Raw genomic sequence first — 21,436 nt, 5'->3', positions numbered from 1 at the left:
ATTAACATTTGGATTCAGATTAACTATTATATTTTGTCTCTCTCATATGTGAATCTAGATGCTCAATATCTAAATTCCACTTTTTTTTTTTTTTCATTCTATTCTCTTCTCTTTACTCCATTTGATATATGTTTGATTTCATTCCATTATTCCATTTTAATTTTTTAACCCTTCTATCCATTCACATCTCTCGTCCACTTTTTCTTAACATTACATTTTTAAACAATTATTTTGATAAATAGCATTGTTTGAAATTTATTTTTTTAAAATACTCTTATGAATAGACATGTGCTAAATATGGTTAATGATACAACTATTTTCAAAAGTTTGGTCTACATATTTCTCGTGTCTTCAAAAGACAAGTTATAGTTGAAGATGCTAAACCCACCTTCTCTTTAAGAAACTTGCAATGTTTTTAAATAATTTTCAAAGATAAATCAACAATCATGACTCAATATGCATCATTTGGTGTTTCCAGCAAATGCATTCATAATTTAAATCCCCTCTATTGTTGTAACTATCGAAATATCAACAAAAAAAAAAAATGTAACTAAGCATGGTATTTGTTTCCTCCAAAACTTGATATTTAATCATAATACTCATTTAAATACTAGATATTTACACTGCAATATGTCAATCTCATGCTCTTCTTTTCAGTTACCTGGATCATATGAGCTCAATAACCTACACCACAATCAAAACAATGTAGCAAAAGCATCAATATCATTGAAATTACAATCACTTAACGACACGTGTTTAATGAAAGTTGATGTGAAAGTCTTACTTGAATAAATTCGAAATTTTAAAAACTCAATTGAATAAAAGTGAAGTTAGAAGCTTAAAATGAATTTAGCTCAAACTTAAAACCATTCTTATTATTTTGTGAGGTGTAAAATTATTACTTAAGTTTTGGTATTAGGTTTATTAACATCTCTTCCTACCATTGATAATAAACACTCTAATTAATCAATATACTCATAACAATTTCCTTTTTGTGAAACAATTTATGGGTTACAAATGAGCTGGATTTAAACTGGGTCGACGTTAAGACCACAAACCCAACTAAATCCGGCCCATGACACTATTTAAACTAAAAAAAAAACCATTAAAATAACAAAGGGTCGTAATTCAGGCGGGCCCATTCAAAACCAAAAGATCCATTTCCATATCCAAGTCCCAAATTTAAGATCAGCCGCGAAGGCGCGTTCTCTCTTCGTTCTCTCTGCTTAAACCCTCACACACACATTGCTCACCACCACCAAGCTGTTTCTGCAAAACCCAAATTGAAAACACAGACTCACAGAGAGAGGAAGAGAGAGAGAGAGACAGAGATGGATAAAGTGAGAATAGAAGAGGTACAGTCCACTACGAAGAAGCAGCGCATCGCTACTCACACTCACATCAAAGGTCTTGGCCTTGAGGTATATAAATTTCATACTCTAATTTTCCAATTTTTAGACGCTTTAAGGGTTTTGTTTTTCTTGGTCTTTAAAATTTCTATAATTTATTGCCGTCATCGACTTACATTTTCTTTATATAAATGTATTTTCAAATAATTGTTTGTTCAAAAATGACACGGTAGTTGTTCTAAATGTGCTTAGGGTGCGTTTGTATAAGCTGTTGGAAAATCGTGTTTAAAGATTATAATGAGCGTTTGTAAAAAAATGCTATGTACGGGGAGTTGTGGTTGCAAAATAGAGTTTTGGTAGGAGTTATAATTGTTTGGTCACTGAATATGATGCTGAGATTAGTTCTTTAGGACTATATGATTCTGAGGATTTTAGATGGTTGTATGGACATATTGATAATGCATTGTCATGCTCTGCTTAATTTTCTTTGTACTGTCCTCTCTCGCCTATATGTTGATGTGTGTGTGTTTTATTATTATTATTATTATAAAGTGGCAGACCTCTGTTTTGTGGGCAAGAAAACAACATTTGAAATAGAGCTTGTGAATGTCAATTATATAAACCTGTTTATGGGCACCAAAGGAGGGAAAAGGGGTCACTTGTCAGACGACCAAATCCTAGAGGCCTAATTAGATCCTTGCTTGAATTGATATTGTAGATCATGACTGGTTTTCTGGTTTGATCTTCATGTGAATAACTGGTAATTCTATGTTGGATTTTTGGTCATTAATTTCCAGGCCAGTGTAAGAGCATTGCCCTTGGCTGCTGGGTTTGTGGGTCAGGCAGAGGTAAGGGAAGCATCTGGTCTTGTAGTTGATATGATACGGCAGAAGAAAATCGCTGGGCGGGCACTTCTACTGGCTGGGCCTCCTGGTACTGGAAAGACAGCTCTGGCTCTTGGAATGGCACAGGAACTTGGGAGCAAGGTACTTCTCACATTTTATCTTGGTAACTTGTTTTGTTTTTTTTATTTATCAACATTTTTTATGTTTCCTTGGTGAGAGTTCTTTGTTGACGTTTCATGTTTTTCCCCCATTATGATATTAGATGATTGATGGTCCTTCAGGCTTATTAAATAAAACTATTCTTTGTTATTTTGCAGGTTCCATTCTGCCCAATGGTTGGGTCAGAAGTGTACTCATCAGAAGTAAAGAAAACTGAGGTTTTGATGGAAAACTTTAGACGGGCCATTGGTCTACATATCAAGGAAAATAAAGAAGTCTATGAAGGAGAGGCAAGTTACTAATGCTTCTTTGATATTTGTCTGATGTGACCATAATCTCTTTGTGTTATTTTTATCTTTACTTCTTAATTCTTGATATGTTGCTGTTCTTGTCATAGGTTACTGAACTTTCCCCGGAAGAAGCTGAGAGTGTGACAGGTGGCTATGGTAAAAGTATTAGCCATGTGATCATTGGATTAAAAACCGTGAAAGGAACCAAGCAACTGAAGTTGGACCCAACCATTTATGATGCCTTGATCAAGGAGAAGGTAGGTTCCTTTTATTTATTTGCTGTTATTTTTACAATGATAGAAATATATTTGCTTTTTTGATATATTCATTTACTTTGTATAATCTCTTTGTGAGGTATTTTAAATTTACTCATCCTTCTTATCCATGGAGTGTGTGTGAAGCTGTTATATGCAAAATTTTCAATGACTATGTTCATTTATTATTGTCACCTTGCAAAATGTTCTTCCATCAAAAGGAATACGATCCTTGTGGATTGGTGTTGTATGTGTAAAGCTAGTGGCAAATTAGTTGAATATCTGAGGCTTTATTGTTTTATTGCTAGAGATTTGTGGTCTTTTACCTTTTCTTTATTTTGAGTGGGTGATACCTTCAAAGGTTACTGATTTGTTCCTTATGTTTGGGGGGCAAAGTAACAGATCAATATGGAATGCTACTCTACGTATAACATGGGTGATTTTTAGAGAACAAAATGATAGCAGTATGAGTGAATGCTTGCTTGCTTTTGGCTGCGTCCTCATTTTTTGGTTTATAAATAGATTTTCTAGACAAGATGAATCTTAAATGTGGTCTTTAGGTGAACCTTTGTACACATCTTCTGTATACTTTACATCCCTTTTTTTCCTAATAAAAAATTCAGTATTACTAGTGTTGCAACATGTGCTTGAGTATGCCAGGTCGTTTGTTTTTGGGGCAAATTTCTGTTTTATTTTTAATTTTAATTTTAATTTTTTTTTTTAACTTAGGATAGGCAACTCAATCTGATGTCATGCCACTTTGATCCCTGTTCTTCATTTTCCTGCTGTTTTTATTTATTTATTTTAAAACTTTTAACCTGGGGTTTGGTGTGCTCAAAAGGAGAATCTAATTAAAAATTTGATTATAGTTTGATCCCTTTTTGGTTTACCTGATACAATGTTGCAGATGGCTGTTGGTGATGTTATATATGTTGAAGCAAATAGTGGAGCAGTAAAGAGGGTGGGCAGAAGTGACGCTTTTGCTACAGAATTTGACCTTGAAGCAGAAGAGTATGTTCCACTCCCTAAAGGAGAGGTTCACAAAAAGAAGGAGATAGTTTAGGTCTGTTTTCATTCAGCTACTAGGTTTTTTTTGTGTATGTTGCATATTTGTAAACTCATAAGTGACATACTAATTTATAATAATAGTGTTAGACATTTCCTGACTATGTGCATTCCATATGAGATCAGGATTCAAGATAGTTGCGCATTTCAATTTTTTGACTGTCAGTGTAGTTATTAATTGCAGCATTTCTTTCATAAATGCCATATTGACATTTTGTGAAGCATATGCCATCAAAATATAAAGAATTTAAGCTGCATATGTGTTTGACCTATGAGGGAAATGTGTTATAGAAATTATCTGACGAGACGTAACTGACTCTTGAAGTTGCTTGAATTTCTCTTATGACTGCAGCCGACCCAAGGATGATATAGCTAGAATTTAATGCCTCTTAAGTTGGTTGAACTTATCACCTTGTGACTCTTGGTGGCATAGTAAGTTGTTGAGCTTCTTATAGGATTTGTAACCATTAGGCCTGTTCTAAGTGGTAAAGTGGGGGGTGGAGTTGGGTGGTTCATTGATGCGGGAGATGCAAGAAAATTATTATTTAATATTATTTATGTTTGCAAGTCAATTGTATTTTTATGTTTTAGGTCCTAGTAGTTTATTAGGCTATTAGTATTTTAATTTGGGAAGTAAGGTTATTTTTGTAATAAGGCAATTAGGGTTTCCTAGCCAATTAGAATTAGGGTTTAGCAATCCTTTATAAGCAACCTATTGTACTCTTTAAGGAGATAGTTGACATTTTGATGAATGAAAAAAAATGGCCGTTTGGTCTTTCTTTGATCTGGTGCTGACTCCAGGTCTACCTTAGGTGCCAACTCTTAATGGTTTTCCCGCTTGGTGCTGGCTCCAAGCAAGGCCTAGGTGTTGACTCCTAGGTCATATCCCTTTATTTATTGTTGTTTTAGTTTTGTTCTGGTTGTCCTGCATCATTCATACAATCATATTTTGCTTAGCCAAAGAAAAAAAGGGAAAGAAAAAGAGAACTAGGAGAGAGAGAAAGAGTGAGACTGAGCTTAATGTATATAAGCATTGCTTTCAGTTCATATATATATATATATTGTTGTGCTTCTGATAGAATTTTCTTTTTGTTTTCTTAGATTATGTTGATGTTGACTATTGGTACTGGAAGTTTATACTTATCAGAAGACTCATAAACTGATCTTTTTTGCAATGTAATGGGCTTCCTATTTTGATGTTCAGTTTTCTGTTTGCTTATCCAATCTCTAACAGGATGTAACACTACATGATCTGGATGCTGCAAATGCACGGCCTCAGGGTGGGCAAGATATACTGTCATTAGTGGGGCAGATGATGAAGCCTAGGAAAATAGAAATCACTGACAAGTTAAGACAAGAAATTAATAAGGTACTACTTCATAAATTTTTTTTTTTGATAAGAATTAATAATAAAGTAAATAAATTAATCTACTTCATAAATTTATGTCAGATATTAATTTCAACGTATTATTTTCTTTTGATAGAAGCTTAAATCATGGACAGCAAGTCATACGAAGTTTCTCAAAAAATTTTGCAATTATTTTGGGAAATCCTTTTCTTAAGTGGTTATTATTTTTCTTACAGTTCTCTGATTAAGTTGAAAATTCCAAGACATTGACACAGTCCATTCTTCTTTTCACCAATAATACATAAAAAATCATTCTATACTTTGTCTTTATCCCACTATGATGCATTAAAGATGAGATGGTGTATGTTTGTTCCCAAATTTATGTTTTTGTCTAGCTTTGGAGGTAATTTTTTTTTTTTTTTAATGACAGGTTGTTAACCGGTACATTGATGAAGGTGTAGCAGAACTTGTCCCTGGAGTTCTATTCATTGATGAGGTTCTTTTCTCTATTATGTCTGTCCATGTTTTAAATGTTTCATGGTTGCTCTTTATTATTATTTATTTGTTTATCTATCATTATTTGCAGGTACATATGCTGGATATGGAATGCTTTTCATACTTGAATCGTGCTTTAGAGAGCTCACTATCTCCAATAGTAATCTTTGCCACAAACAGAGGGTTTTGCAATGTGAGGTATGAAATTCTTGTGCACCTGAAAGTTTTGCAGTGCTTCTTCCTTGACCGTCTTTTTAACCTTAATAAGCAACTTGTTACATATGAAAGTCACTGTTGCCAGTTGACAAGTCATAAATCTTAAAGCAGAAATTGAATGCATTTGTAATTGATTAATAGATATGCATGATCTACTTCTCTTAATGTGTTATTATTGTGGTTGGTGTTATCATCATTCAGGCCTTAACCAATAAATTTGCCATCTGTATTGCATTGTTAAGGCATCAGCCTTGATACTTAAGCCATACAAATGAAATGAGTGCATCACAAACTTCTTTTGAGCACTATTTTTCCTTTATGGCTTATAGCTGGAGCAACTTGGAGATGGTTTCTTTGGCTTGCAATGGTGGTCAGGGGATAAGAAAGTGAAGCTGTGCTGATGCCTAAGTAACAAAGAGTTTAACAACTAGGTATTGTATGTGTTTTGTGGGACACGGGTTTGTGAAATATTCTAAACCATGCTGCCCACTGCTAGAGGATCCATACCTAGGAACTTTGTCGATCTGATATGTAGAGCTTTTATATTGTTTATTCATTTTCATTTGATCTACTAATGTAAACACAAAGTTAAAAAAATATGGTCTTCATGGCTTCTGTAGTCTGTCCATGATTAACTAGGCCTTTTCCTGGGATGATGCCATGGTGGTTCCACATTTCTCAATGTAGTAAAATGTCAAATGTTTGGATTGATCGATGATCTTAAAGCTGCATTTGGTGGGGTAGGATACAGTTTGCACCCCAATTGCTAATGGTGGATTGGGCGGAAAAAAGTTAGTGACCTTTAATGAGAACATTTTGGGTAAATGGTTATGGCATTTTGGGTTGAAGGAAATGCTTCTATGGAGACATGTGGTAGCCATGGAATATGGAGAGGAGTGGGGAGGTTGGTGCACAAAGTCTGTTCAAGGAACTCATGGTTGTGGCTTATGGAAAAGCATAAGCATGGGTGGGAAGGGGTTTCTACAGTATATATACCCGCTTTGATATAGGGGAGGGTAGTTGTGTTTGGTTTTGACATTACAAGTGGTGTGGTGACCAACAATTGAGGATGATTTTCCAGATTTATATGATTGTTCATTAGTTAGAGATGCCTTTATTGGCTCTTTGCCAGGGAGACAGAAGGGAACATAGGAATAGGGGTGTCAGATTTGAGCGTGACTATTGATTGGGAGATAGAGGTGGTAACCTCCTTCTTTAATCTCCTTTATTCCAACATCCCTCATCGAGAAAGTAGAGATAGATTGATTTGGCAATTGAAAGGGAATGTAGATTTTGATGTGCGTTCTATTTGTGATGCCTCAAGGGGTCCCTGTTCTAAGAGTTTTCCTGGGAAAAGTATTTCATGTGTCAAGGCCCCAGGAAAATTTCTTTCTTTGTTTGGATGGTAGCATAGGGGAGGATCCTTGTGATAATCTCATTAAGAGAGTATTCATGCTAGTAGGGTGGTGTTGTAAGCACCATAGTGGGGAGATTGTGGAGCATCTTTTGTTACGCTGTAATGTTGCATTCAAGCTGTGGATTTTGTTTGGATGGTGGAATTGAATAGGCGAGCGTTTTTCACATATTTGTAATCTGACTCTATTATGTTTGATGTGGACTCTATCGTAGGAGCGAACCGTCATAAATTTGAGTATTTGGGAATTTCAAGGACACATTTGATAGAATTGTTTTTTCTTATTTTTTATTTTATTGGTTTGATTGGTATCCGGCATGGGGTTTTACTAATTTTAACTCCATTCTTAAGTTTTTAGAATCATTATACTTCTGTACATAACATCTTGTAATTCTTTAGACTCCTTTGTGTACTTTTCCATGTGCATGAAGTAGTCTCGTTCAATAGAATTCTTATTTACTTATCAAAAAAATTATTGGGGTTTTTTAGCAATCTTATTGAGCAATTGTGTGGTGGGTTAAATGGACAAGTTCTGTTGTAGATGGGCTCAGTGGTGGGGGTTTACTTGCTTGGATGAAAATGGTGGTTAAATTGATTTTGTGCAAGTGATGGAGGTTGGTGGCATGTGTGACAGCGGTTGCTTTAATTATATATATATATATATATATATTAATTCTTGTATGTGATGCTTTAATTACTTTGATCTTTTGTGTTTATAGTGGTCTACAAACAATAATGCTTTTTTGTCATCTGGACCATACCTCATAATTTCCTAGGAACCTTGACTTAAGTTACTTTGATGTTTTAAATTCTGAACATGAATCTTATAAAAAATTTCTGAATATGAATATGTTTTCATGCAGAGGGACTGATATGAACTGTCCTCATGGCATACCTGTTGACTTGTTGGACCGGTTGGTTATTATCCGTACACAGACTTATAATGTTGCTGACACGATAAAGGTTCAACCCAAATTTTGTGTTCTCTTACTGTCTAGAATTTCTCTTCAACTCCTAACCATATTATCATTGTCCACATACTGATATTTGTGGTCTTTGTTACTGTCAGATTTTGGCTCTCCGTTCAAATGTGGAGGACCTAGTTATAGATGACGAAAGTTTGGCTTACCTGGGCGACATTGGTCTACAAGCATCCTTAAGGTTTGGCTTAATCTTTAGATTTGCTGTTTCTGAGTCCCATCCCTCAAAAGATATTTAGTGACGCTTCTGTCATCTCTTCAGGCATGCAGTTCAGCTGTTATCGCCCTCCAGTATTATGGCAAAAATGAATGGCCGCGACAATATCTGCAAGGTAATAATATGATTTGGATTAATCTGTAATCAATGTGATTGAAGATGATTTAAAATATTGCAGAATTCTTCTTCCATCAACTACATTAGTAATTTTGTTTCAATTTATATGATTTATGGGCGGATATTGAGGAAGTGAAAGCTCTCTATATGGATGCAAAGTCTTCAGCAAGACTTCTTCAAGCGCAGCAGGAAAAATACATTTCATGATAATTCTAAACAATTTTCCCTGAATGTCAAAGGTAGTCTGAATTTGGAAGTAGCATTATTTAGGTTCGGTTAGCTTCTCTGTCGTGGGTTTTGAAAGAGCAGGAGGTTTTGGTCAAAGACTTTGGCTTCGTTGATAATTAATGTGTGTAAAGGCGAAATGTTTCGCAAGTGTTCCAAGCTACGGGAAATTTGTATTTGTCACATGAGTAGTGTCATGGTTATGCTGTCAGCAGCGATGCAAGTGGTGAAACTCTAGTTGTTGCACCATTCTGTTAATGAATGCATCTATGTATGGAACTAAGCTTTCAAATACGCTTCATATTTACCCTGGAAAATTACTAACCCAGTTATGTGATGATCACTAATTCTCAACTTTATATAACAATTTTTATGCGAATCTGTGTGAGCTTTATTTACAGCATGGAAGTAGCCATTGCTTTATATTTCCTTCCTGACTCCTGTGCTTCACATGCTACTAGAAGAAATAGTGATCAAGGGTAAATTGGAAGATATAAATATATATATTGCTCGAGTTGTTAAACCATTACTATATGAGTCCAATTTCAACATCAAATGTGGGTTTCCTGAAATTATGAAAGAAGGAAAAACTAATAATTTAGTTTTGACGGTGAATGAGATAGTATGTATCCTTTCATTCCTTTGCACAAAGACATTCTTACGGGTTATGTGTGGAGAGTATTGCAGGACACGATCATCCGAACTCTTGTCTATAGAGTTGAAAGATTATTTTCTTATACGTAGGGAGATAAAAAAAAATAAAAAAATGTTTGGCTAGGTCATTTCAATTACACAAACTTAAAAATGCTCACTCAATTTTTATTATGCAAATACCAAAACACAATAAATTCTTTAATGTGTTTTCATTTTTTTTTTCTCGACCTCTTTCTTTCTCCTGCACTCTCACTCTCTCCCTTTTCTTTCTCATCACACTAACCACATTGCTCTCCCCAACCCTCGTTGTCACTTACTTTCACCCCAGCCCTGCCACTATCAAAGCTTCAATCTGACAAACCATAAGGGGCTTTTATGGCAGCATCCACAACGGCTGCATCTCTTGGGGGTGATGAAGTGCTCAAAAACCCTCTCAACTTCAGCGGTGTGCTAGGTCACATCCAACACCCTCTTGCCCAACCACTTCCAAGAATGTTGCACTTTTCTCCAAGAAGTCACAATTGCCACCCAAGAGATTTTTCTTTAATAATACATGTTAAGATATTTACTATTATTAATATATCATTGACATACCTAGTTGATTTAAATCCACAATTTCACCCCCCTTATGTTGAAAAAAAAAAAAAACCATTTAAAGTAGGGTTCATTAGCAAAGTTTGTAATGACTTAGAGATATTAAACATTCCTTTGATGCAAAATCTAAGAAAATTATAAATAAATAAAAAATTGAAATTCGCGTCTAATAAAAAAGTTTACAATATTATTTGTGAAATTAACTTAGTGGTAGAAAATTCTTATAACTCATCATGCTTGTAAGTTTGGAAGTTGTAAATTCGAGTAGTGACAAATCTCATTATTATGCGAATGGCCCAATGCCATGATGAGTTGAGTTTAAGTAGGTTGGGTACTATAACCACACATGCGACTCCTTTTTTTTACCAATGAAATATTTTAAAAAAAAAAAAAATTACAAGAGTTGGGAAAAAAAAAATTCATATCTTGTTTTTTGCCCAGAACACAAGCTTGTTTCTTTGCCCGACCCGAGAACCCGGAACCAAACCACCTTCAAATTGAAACGTTATAGCAGATGAGGCGAGCTAGGGTTTTTGCATTCGTTGTCCACGACGAGAGCCAAGGCACCAGACCGATAAACCATGACTCGGTTGAGCTCGGAGCAGGTCTTGAAGGAAAGCAAAACCAGCGACCCCAACTCCGTCACATCTCTCAAGCTCAGTTGCAAAGCACTCTCCGATGTACCATCTCTCTCTCTCTCTCTCTCTCTCTCTCTCTCTAAAACCCTATCACAGCGCCATTTTCACTATTTTGAATTATCAGGTCTCATGCTTGAGCTACTTCACCAACTTGGAGAGACTCGACCTCAGCTTCAACAATCTCACTTCTCTCCAGGTCTACTTTCTCTCTAAACCCTAACATATTTATATATATGAATTGGAAGTTTTTGACATTGATTTCTGAAATGATATATACAAGTCAGGTTTTGGAGGCTTGTGTCAATTTGAAGTGGTTAGCTGTTGTGCAGAACAAACTGGAAAGCTTAAATGGAATTGAAGCTCTTTCTAAGCTCACTGTAAGTAGTAACAATTTCTTTTCAATTTTCAAATATTTCATTACTCATTTAAAAAAAAAATTTATTTACCATCTTGGTTTGGTTTGTAGTATAATGATGTTAATTTTTGAATCACTGTGAAGCATTTGAATGTTGAAATTTGTAGCATGGAATGTTTCGAATTGTACCAAGGTGGTGTTTAAGAACTCATTCAAGCTACCCAATTGATTCAATTTTAATTATACCATCTCAGGATTTATCCAAATATATATATATATATATATACCGTCTCGGTAAAAGTATTGTTTGCTCTATTTTCAAATGAGTTTCAGTTTGTTCCTTGGATTTCTGATTGAACAATTAGCCTCTTTGATGTGCTTATTGACGGTCTTGTGCTGATTTGTTCTTCCATCAGCAACATAACATAATCATAAGCTACATTTACTAATGCCACCTCGTATTTCAGTTTTTCCTTTTGCTATAAGAGGATAGCTATTCGCGTTGTGGCATACATAATATATACACACACATTTATATACTTACAAAAGAAAATTAACCTCTTGGATATTAGGTTTATTACAAATCTATTTTTCTATTGGTATTTTTCATGAAAGCCTAGTGGATTTTTCAATTTTGACATGAGTTATAATTTGGTCCTTTGATTTTTTATTGAAAAATTAATCTCTTTGATGTGCTTATTGACGGTCTTGTGCTGATTTGTTCTTCCATCAGCAACATAACATAATCATAAGCTACATTTACTAATGCCACCTTGTATTTCAGTTTTTCCTTTTGCTATATGAGGATAGCTATTCATGTTGTGGCATACATAATATATAAACACATTTATATACTTAATAAAAAAAAAAAAATTAACCTCTTGGATATTAGGTTTATTACAAATCTATTTTTCTATTGGTATTTTTCATTAACGTAATGGATTTAATCACATGAAATGTACATGGTTTTTGCCACATCATTAATAACTTTAAAATGCCATTATTACCATGCGTGCATCATGTCATTAAATTCGTTATGTTGTTACAAAAATTGTTAATATAAGGTTTGATTTGTCACATATATAATGTCCAGGGGGTTAATTGTTGAAATTGAAAATATGAGGACCAAATTGACACTGATGTCAAAGGCCGAAGGTGACATTTGTAAAAATCCCAAGCAATAAATACAAATCTTGCATTATACTAAGCCAAATTACTGTTGAATCAAGTTTTGTTTTGCAAGTAAGAAGAATAAGAGCATGACTTATGATTTTAGCTCACATACATTTTCAATTCAAGAACATTTCTTGTGAGGGTATATGTCTTTTTGGATACATTTTAGGTGAGGGAGGGGGATTAAAACCATAGATGTCTCCGTTGGAAAGACCAAGAAATGCCATTTGACTTAGAGGTCATTGACATTTGTTGTGAGGATAATGTTAATAGTATTACTAACATAATTGATATATTTTTCAATGGAGGGCCCACTTGTGCTTGGACCACGGAAATTTTAACATAAACTCAACCTCAACATATCCTTTAGTGGTTTTGATTGAGTGGGGAATTGGGGGTTGACTTTTTCAGAAAACTGTGCAGTGACCTTGAAAATTTAATTCAAAAATTGAAAATAAAAATGGTCAATGCGTTTATTCTTATGATTGTGAATGCATTATACAAGTTTGAGATTTAATAGTTGTTAATCAAGTTCATTGTTCAATAAGAAGATGATATAGGATTGGAACATTGGTTCCTATTAGCATGTCATAATATAAACTTGATAACACAACTTTTAATCCATAATGATCACATCAATCATTGATGTTGCATAGCAAATTCAGATTACTTTAATTAAATTGTGGAAGTTGTTTTCTTCTTTGTTTATTCTTGGTAACTTGCTTAAAATGAGGTATATCAGTCAATACTCAGAGGTACTTTTGGAAGGATGGTTTGCTTGTTTTAAAAGCTTCCACCATTCACCATGAATTACGACATATATTTGTAATTTATTATGACCTGTGGGGGGGGAAAAGTAAACAGAGTTGTCAAATGTAAAAGAGGTAGTCACCAGGTGCTAAAGGCAAGGTGAGGAATGCTCCTGTGATGCCTTTTGAGCTTTAAGGCGAGGAACACTCTCCTTTGGCTCCGAAGTGAGCACATTTGGGCATTTTTATTATTATTTAAGAACTTTCTTTTTTAATCTTTTAAGAGATGAGTGGCAACCTTGTGGCCAATTTAACCTACCTTCTTTGCTGGTCTAATTTTAAAATTTTGAATTATGTTATGTTCTAAAAGTCACTGTGTTCCATCTTTTTGTAAAACAGGTATTAAATGCAGGCAAAAATAAGCTTAGATCAATGGATGAGATCAAATCTCTTGTGAGTTTACGTGCATTAATTTTGAATGGTGAGCTTTGTGAACCTTATTGTAACCAATTGCATTGTCGTAGAAGTTTTGCAAGTTTATATTTGAATGCGGTTGGGTTAGTTGCCATTAGGTTTTACTTGCTAAAGGCGAGTACAATGGGCCTTTCTTTAGAAAGGTTCCCTACATTATCAACATATATATATATATGAATGTGATGAGAAACATAATTTCTCTGTGTGTGTTTATTTATTTTCACCGATGCCTTTTATTCTGGGTTGCACAGATAATGAGATTATCTCCATTTGCAAGCTTGATCAAATGAGTGACTTGAATACTCTAGGTATGACTTCATGATTCTTCAATACGATGTCTAAATTCTGTTTGATGATCGTAATTTTCTTGCACTTTAATGGCAACTAACAATCTATATTTGATTGACATTTATTTTGATTTGTTTTTGTTTGGAGTGATTGTTTTATTGTTAATGTCATAACAAAGTGTGAAGAGGCACAATTCAAATACACAGAAAGTATACATGAGATACACCAACATTGCAAGTAAAAGCTGAAGAAAAAGTAAAAAGTATCAAGAAATTCAAGCAAAGTAGAAAAAGAAAAACAGGCAATAGCAACCATCCAGTGCATAATTCCTGTAATTCTTCCTCTCTTGGATGGATAGATCCTCTTCCAACCAGCCAACCTTCGTTCTATATTCACAATAATATCATCCTGATATTGCTTTGAAAGAAGCACCCAATGGAAGACCCAAGATTTCATGATTAAGTTGGAGACCTTCCATCCAGATTCCAGAATGAGAGCCTATCTATCCACATAGGCCTTGAAACGACTTTGAAACATAGGAATACACATCTGACATATGTATGTGTCATCTGCAAATAGCAGATGGGATATGGTTAACATATCATTACTCATCCAAGCATTGTAAAACCAGAAAGATGAACCCCTGCTGTTGACATCATCCTACTCAAGGCCTCATGACAATGACAAAGTAAAGGAGACATGGATCCCCTTGTCTCAATCCCCAAGGTCAATTGAAGAAACCACTTGGAGTGCCATTTATCAAAACAGAAAAGTGTATTTAGGGCTTCTTTTACTTGCTTATATAGTGCAAATGGATCTAGTATACAGCCAACGTGGGACTCGGGACTATGCTGTGACTGGGTGAGGGACCACCTCTGGAGGCAGGTATTCAGGAAAAATATGGGGTAATCAATGGATTGGATGAGGTTACATGGGATGGTAGATCATTAGAAGTGGTTTGAAGTATATTTTCTAAATTTATCAGATATCAAATCAAGGGTGGTAGTCATCTTTGGTTTTGGCTTGACTTGTAGCATAGAGAAATCCCTTTGAAAATTTTCACTCTTCCACAAAAAAGTTATGGGCTGGTATTTGTAGGCAAAAGCTGCCCAAGTCACATGTTTCCCAACTAATTTAACTTATAAAAAAGATAAAATAAAATAAAATCTTTCACTTTCAGGTGGATAGGAATGTGATACTTTGTAGTTGGTTGATACAGGGCTGGTCTAGGTAAATTCAGGTTTGGGAACTTGAGTCATTTACTTCTTTTTAATTGAATACTTTAAAGTTAATGGCTCTCTTATTCTACAAAAAAAATTCTTGATTAATAGTTCAATTGCTTAATAAATACAAATAATTTGGTTTGGGGAAGTTGAATGATACTTGGTAGCCTTTCGCTAATGAGCTCTAACTCAAATGGGACCTCCTCCCATTGTAAGAGCGTGGGAGGGTGAGGTCATGTTACTTACCAACCGAAAAAATAATACTTTTTTGGCCTTTGGGATTATGATGCAGTTCTTTCTAGAAATCCAATTTGTGAAATTGGGGAATCTCTAGTGAAGGTGAAGTCTATCACAAAGGTAAGAAGTTTCTATGGCCTCAGCAATAACTTCACCTGATATGGCTTTCACTCTTACAACCTTTCTTTGGTTCCAGCTCTCCCTCTCTAGTTGTCAACTTCATACTATTGGCTCTTCACTCAAGTACTGTACTGAATTGAAAGAGCTCCGACTTTCCCACAATAGTATCAGGGTATGCATTCCAGACCATTCTATCTCTTCTGCCAAGCATGCTTTCCTCAAATGAAAACTTCTTCAATGTTATCCTCATGTAATTGCTTTTGTCATCTTTGTTGTTTTTTCCTTTGATGTATCTCTACTTTGTAGTTTATTTTTGCTTCTTAAATTCTAACCACATTTTTGTCCTCTCTGAACTGCTCAGACTCTTCCAGCTGAGTTGGCTCGGAATAAGAAACTCCAGAATTTGGACTTGGGGAATAATGCCATCATAAGGTGGTCAGATCTGGAGGTCAGATACAGGGAGCTGAAATTGTCTCTTCTCTGTTTTGCCTTTTTCCTTTGGAAAACATTTTACCACCTATTTTTTTGCTAAAATTGTAGGTACTGGCTTCATTAGTTAATCTGAAAAATCTCAATCTACAAGGAAACCCTGTTGCTGAAAAGGATAAATTAGCAAAAAAGGTAATAGTCTTTGTCATTTCTCAAGCTGCCCACCTCCCCCTTTCTCCTTTCTGATCTATATTTAAATCCAACTTTTCTGCCTTGGCATGATTCTTATCGAAGCAATTTAATCTGCAGATCAAAGAAGTTCTGCCAAATTTGAAGATATTCAACAATAAACCGGCAGATAAGTACACCAATAACAGTGATGGAATTGATAAAGTTGATGATTCTTATGTAAATTCTACTAACAAGGTGGAAGTTCAGAAGGACAAGAAAAGAGACGACTTCATGAAGAACTCCAAACATCATGTAATGGCCCAAAGCAAAGATGGTCCTATTGATAATGCTGAAGGTATACATGTGGAGAAGTTGAAGCGAAAAAGGCAGAAAACAAGTGACAATGTGTCTGAAAACGTAGTTTCGTTTCACAGGGATGAGAAAAGAGGTGACATCAAGAAAAAGAACTCCAAATATCATCTCAAGGATCTAGGCGAAGATAGTCCTCTTGATAATGCTATAGGTGTTGATGTTGAGAAGAAATTGAAGAAGAAAAGGTCGAAAACAAATGACATTTCATCAGAAAAAGAAACTCCCATGTTTGAGGATGAGAGAAGAGATGATATTAAGAAAAACAACTCCGAACATCACGTTGTGGAACTAAGTAAAGACAATGCCGAAGATGTTCATGTAGAGAGAGAATCTAGGCACAAGAAGCAGAAGAATGACAAGCTCTCAAAAAAACAAGTTCCAGTCCATGAGGAGGTTGATGCCAAGGTTGAAAAGAAACTAAAGAAAACAAATGCGAGGCAAGGTGCGCTTGATGTTATTGATGATCCAGAAGCTTCATTTATGGAGATTTTTGCACCTGACAATGCAGAAAATCCCAAATATGACGATAAAAAGAAGATAGCTAACAAAGCTATTAAAGACATGAAGACGTCGGATGGCTTAGTTTCCATCTCCGTAAAGAAAAAGAAAGCTAAAAGCCATGGTGTTGACCCTGCACCCCACATATCCCCCACACTTGAAATTGGACTTGGTGGACCTTCAACATGGGGTGACGAATGAATGAGTGCACTGTGAAGGAGCTTGCAAATGGTTCTGGACTTCTTAGATTGGCTACTCTGACATCTTGGGCGAGCTTTGAAATCATTGTCTTGTTTAAAAATGGGCTACTCAAAAGTTGAGTTGGACTGTACACATCATACTTGCACTGTGACCAATGCAAGTATGATATAATTTTGTCAGGTAACTAAGCATACTAGAGTTGTGCGTGCTAAGAAGCTATTTTATTTTGTAGGTAAAGGTTAATAATTTGTATTTATTATAATTTTGAAATATATATTTTTTATTTTTTAAACAAATAAAAAGGATAAATTTTAGAGATTAAGAAAAATAAGATAAACTTGAGAGAAAAGATGGTTAAATTTTAGGAGTTCTTTAATAATAATAATAATTATTATTATTATTAATTGGAGTGTTTTACTTTTGTTTAGATGAAAAATAAATAAAAAATATTAAATTTTAGGAAATAAAAAGATAAATGTGAAAGGAAAAAAATCTTAAATTTTAGGAATTCACTTTTTGAATTCAAAATGAAATCTATTATTTGACATTTGTGATCTTATTCCTTATAGAAGTTACTCTTCATTAATGATGATTTTTTTGAATCACGTAAAAGTTCAGTTTAAAAGTGTATCCTCTTATATATAGTATAGATAAAAGTTATTAATATGAAAGTTTATTCTAAATAAAATTCTATTACCAAAGTTTCAAAAAACTTAATTACTTAATATTTAGATTAAAAGTAACAACTCAATATCAAAAGTTTCAACCACCCAATCTCTAGTTGGGATGGTACCTCTCCTTTCGTGGGTCAGTCCGGGTTCGAGTGTCTGTGAGCACTAGCCCCACCTTATTATATCCAAAAAAATATTATCAAAAAATTCTAACATATTTAAAATGTTTTTTTTTTAAAAAAAAAAAATCTTATAATCTATTATAATATGTGGTTTTGATAAGACTGATACGTACGTGTATTGATCATGTTTGTTCACTTTTTATCAAAAAAAAAAAAATGTTTGTTCGCTTTTATCTTTTATAACGATGAATTATTTTTATTTTATGTACATATCATTCTTGATTAGTTGGCACGAGCCAGCTATTTGGCACGAGTTTCATCTTTTTATTTTTTTATAAAAAAAAGCTACTTGGCACAAGTCAACCACTAAGTCTACACAGGTCATTCTGGTCTCCATCAAGTAATAAGTGATTCTAATAAACATGCTTCGAACCAATTCCAAATTTATGCATTTAAAAACTTAAAGATGGTGTGTGAACAATTCTCGTGAGGGATATTTTCAAAAACAAAATTTGCATTTACAATATTATAATAATAATAATAATAATTATTATTATTATTATTATTATTTCACACAAATAGATACCATAAAAAAAATATCCCACATAAACAAAGAAAATATTCAACTAAATAATAATATTGTCATTTCAGAAATACTAGTAGTTCGTGATCATTTTATGCACCCAACAAAATTTTAAGCTCGTAGATCATGACTATTTCCTCAGTAGTTTGTTGAGTTTGTTCGAACCTTTTCTCCCTGTTAAGGATATCATGACAAATATCTCATAATATGTGGCACAGCAAATCAGCAATTGCGGTGCTAACTAGACTGTCAAAATTATCCTCATTTGTATCTTAATTTGGATAAGATAGGAAGGACATTAAAAATGTGGGGGACAAATTTGAAGTTATCGTTCACCATCCCCGTCAGCGTTGTAATCATAACAAGGTGCACGAGTTATAATGCATGAAATGAAATATTTCAGGAGGATATGATTGCTATTGTTTTTGAGAACAAACGGCAGAATTTTATTCAAAGAAAGAATAAATTTATACAAGAACAAAGTAGCATCAAGGAGAGCCAAAGAAAACTGCACAAGCTACAGAGCTTTCCCACCACCTATCAAACACAGCAGCTATATGCAAGGTTACATCAAGGAAAGCCAAAGAAAAACAAGACTATCTTACAAGCTCAAGACAAGCTTCCATAATTAGCTTCCAAATATTCTATAGAATGGGTTGCAGCAGACCTGACTAGAAAAGAGGGGTCAGGACATGGAGTACCATAGTGAGCCTCATTCCGCTTATTCCAAATCATCTAACTGGTTGTGAAAAATATTGCAATCTCTAGGTCATTTTTCCTTTGCATAATTTGATCAGCCACATCCACAAATGAAAGATTTGTGCAATGAGACATGGGCCCCCTTAAGCATGTGGACTTCCAAACCATATCAGAATATGTACAACTTAGCAGGATATGGTTTGTTGACTCCACCCCATCCTCACAACATTCACATCTAGCATCAAACAAAATTTTTCTTCTAGCTAGATTTGCTTTTGTAGGCAGTATATCTCTACAAGCTCTCTAAATGAAAGTTTTGATTTTATTACATACTGATGATACCGAAAACAATACCACCAATGAGTCACACGTTCCTCGCACGATCACTAATGGCACCTGCACAACGAAAAAGAATAACCTAGCGGGGAGTACCGGTGTGGTACCGGCCAAGTACCCTCCGAAGGTCAAATTAGAATTATTCTCACTGCTCTAGAGTGCTAGAGAGGGTAAATTATGCGTACCTTGGTTTGTGAGGGTGCTTGGGTTTTTATAGTAGAGAGGGTTGACCCTCTTTTCCTTGGAGTAGAAGTCTTTTCCTTGTAGGAGTCTCCTTGGGCGTATTTTACGGGATTCTTTCCATATAGGAGTCTTTAGGTTCCATGAAACGTGGGGAGCAAGTTATTTACTTATACGTGCAAAATGGAAACTCCATAGACTGACACCGTCAGTTTATGTTATCCCGTCAGTCTATGCTTACTCCGTAAGCTTCAGGAAGTTCGGCCCTATGTGGAGTTCTTTTGCCTTACATCACCGTCAGCCTAGAAGGTATGCTGACGGCAAGACCATCTCGTCATCCTTGTTAAGTCGGCCTCTTCACCCATACCAGGTCTGCACCGTCGCCTTTGTCAGGTACGTGCCGTCACCCTTGTCAGGCACGTGCCGTCACCCTTGCCAGTGTTTTTATCCTCATCATTTGCCCCCTACTCCATACCTCCGTCACCCTCTGCACTGACGGGTTATGGAGTTTGTTTTCAAAAGAGGCAGAAACATCGCGTAGATCTGAGCATTTAATGCCCTGGACAGGTGGCTCGTTCCCATTGGCCTCACTCCTGACGAGATGTCGCTTCGTCTTCCGCGCCATTTTTTCCATATATATAAACAGCGTTTTCAGTCATTTTTCACTATTTCAACCCTGCTGAATTTGTGGAGAGACAGACCGTCGCTCACCTTTCGTTAGCTTCACCACCGTCACTTTACCGTTGCTGTCTCTAGAGCCGTCCAGAAGGCTTCCATACCGGTGAGTTTTCATCCTCTCTCCTTACTTCTTTTTCTTTTTATTTTTTGGCTCATAAGTGAGGCCGTCAGCCTAGGTACTTAGTTTGAACCCGTCACTTGTAGGTAGTCAGATGTCGAGTGACGCGTCTTGTGACGAGTCGTCAGTCCGCGAGGGAGCGGGCTACGACGAGGCCTTTGGTTCTGGAAATGAGTCAAAGTTCTCCCTCCCGTCAGAGAGAGAGTCGTCAGCCCAATCTCCTGACAGTGAAGAGAGTTTTGCTGAGGGAGATGGGGATGAGGGAAGAGGGGATGAAAATGATGGGGTTGGAATGGATGTTGACGGGGATGGCATAAATGTTGACGGGGATGATAGTGACGGGGCTGAGAGATCTAGTGAAGGGAGTTCGGAGGGTTCCGGAGATAACCGTCCCTTCATTCTTCCTGAGGATTGGGCCGTCAACAAATTTTTGCCCGGGATGAGTGGTAAGGTCTTTAGGGAGTTACGGGTTCGCTATCAGATCCCAGACCACATTCCCATCCGTCTCCCTAGAGAGGGTGAGAGGTGTTACTCCGGGCGGACAGCTGACGTCGGTATGTATGACGCCATGTTTGCTGCGGGCCTGAGGTTACCGTTGACGGCTCTGCACCGTCAGCTAGCTGATTTCCTAGGAATATCCGTCACCCAGATTGCCCCAAACGCCTGGAGGACCTTTATAGGAGCTGAAATCCTGTGGGGCAGCTTTAGTGGAGGGCACCGTCAGCTTACACTTGGAGAATTTTTTTATTGTTATAGGCCTCATCACATTGCCTCGTCTAAGGGGACTTATCATTTTAATGCCCGAGAGAAAGGGCTACGGTTAGTGTCAGATATGCCTGACTCAAATAGGAACTGGAAGAGTAGGTATTTTTTCGTTGAAGGGACGGACTGGGTGTGCC

The 21,436-nt window shown here is 35.7% G+C and overlaps 1 protein-coding gene and 1 pseudogene across 3 annotated transcripts; both read left to right on the top strand.

The window, feature by feature from the left end:
- The first annotated feature begins 1,163 nt into the window (after positions 1-1,163).
- On the top strand, positions 1,164-9,374 carry LOC126721110 (ruvB-like protein 1; annotated as a pseudogene).
- Positions 9,375-10,665: 1,291 nt separating this feature from the next.
- Positions 10,666-17,436, top strand: LOC126721098 (uncharacterized). Of its 3 annotated transcripts, XM_050424129.1 has the most exons (11): positions 10,666-10,902; positions 10,985-11,056; positions 11,145-11,237; positions 13,537-13,618; positions 13,863-13,919; positions 15,415-15,479; positions 15,556-15,651; positions 15,841-15,927; positions 16,020-16,100; positions 16,218-16,434; positions 16,603-17,436. In XM_050424129.1, exons 1-11 carry the CDS (start codon positions 10,804-10,806, stop codon positions 17,148-17,150), a joined length of 1,497 nt encoding a protein of 498 aa, XP_050280086.1. In that variant the 5' UTR covers positions 10,666-10,803; the 3' UTR covers positions 17,151-17,436. The 3 variants fall into 3 exon arrangements, with proteins under 3 accessions (XP_050280086.1, XP_050280081.1, XP_050280071.1); XM_050424124.1 differs by having other exon boundaries at positions 11,190-11,237; positions 16,218-17,436; XM_050424114.1 differs by having other exon boundaries at positions 16,218-17,436.
- Positions 17,437-21,436: the final 4,000 nt, after the last annotated feature.

The sequence above is a fragment of the Quercus robur genome, chromosome 1 (assembly GCF_932294415.1).
Source record: "Quercus robur chromosome 1, dhQueRobu3.1, whole genome shotgun sequence".
In the NCBI taxonomy this organism is placed as follows: Eukaryota; Viridiplantae; Streptophyta; class Magnoliopsida; order Fagales; family Fagaceae; genus Quercus; species Quercus robur.
The sequence above is the reverse complement of the archived record's forward strand: the minus strand, read 5'-3'. Positions and strand labels throughout refer to the sequence as shown.

What these genes read in the sequence shown, in the direction of transcription:
- LOC126721098 (XM_050424114.1), top strand. Translation starts at nt 10,804, where the DNA reads ATGACTCGGTTGAGCTCGGAGCAGGTCTTGAAGGAAAGCAAAACCAGC. An exon ending in GTTGCAAAGCACTCTCCGAT is followed by an intron (nt 10,903 to 10,984) that starts GTACCATCTCTC and finishes TTGAATTATCAG; the next exon opens with GTCTCATGCTTGAGCTACTT. An exon ending in ACAATCTCACTTCTCTCCAG is followed by an intron (nt 11,057 to 11,144) that starts GTCTACTTTCTC and finishes TATACAAGTCAG; the next exon opens with GTTTTGGAGGCTTGTGTCAA.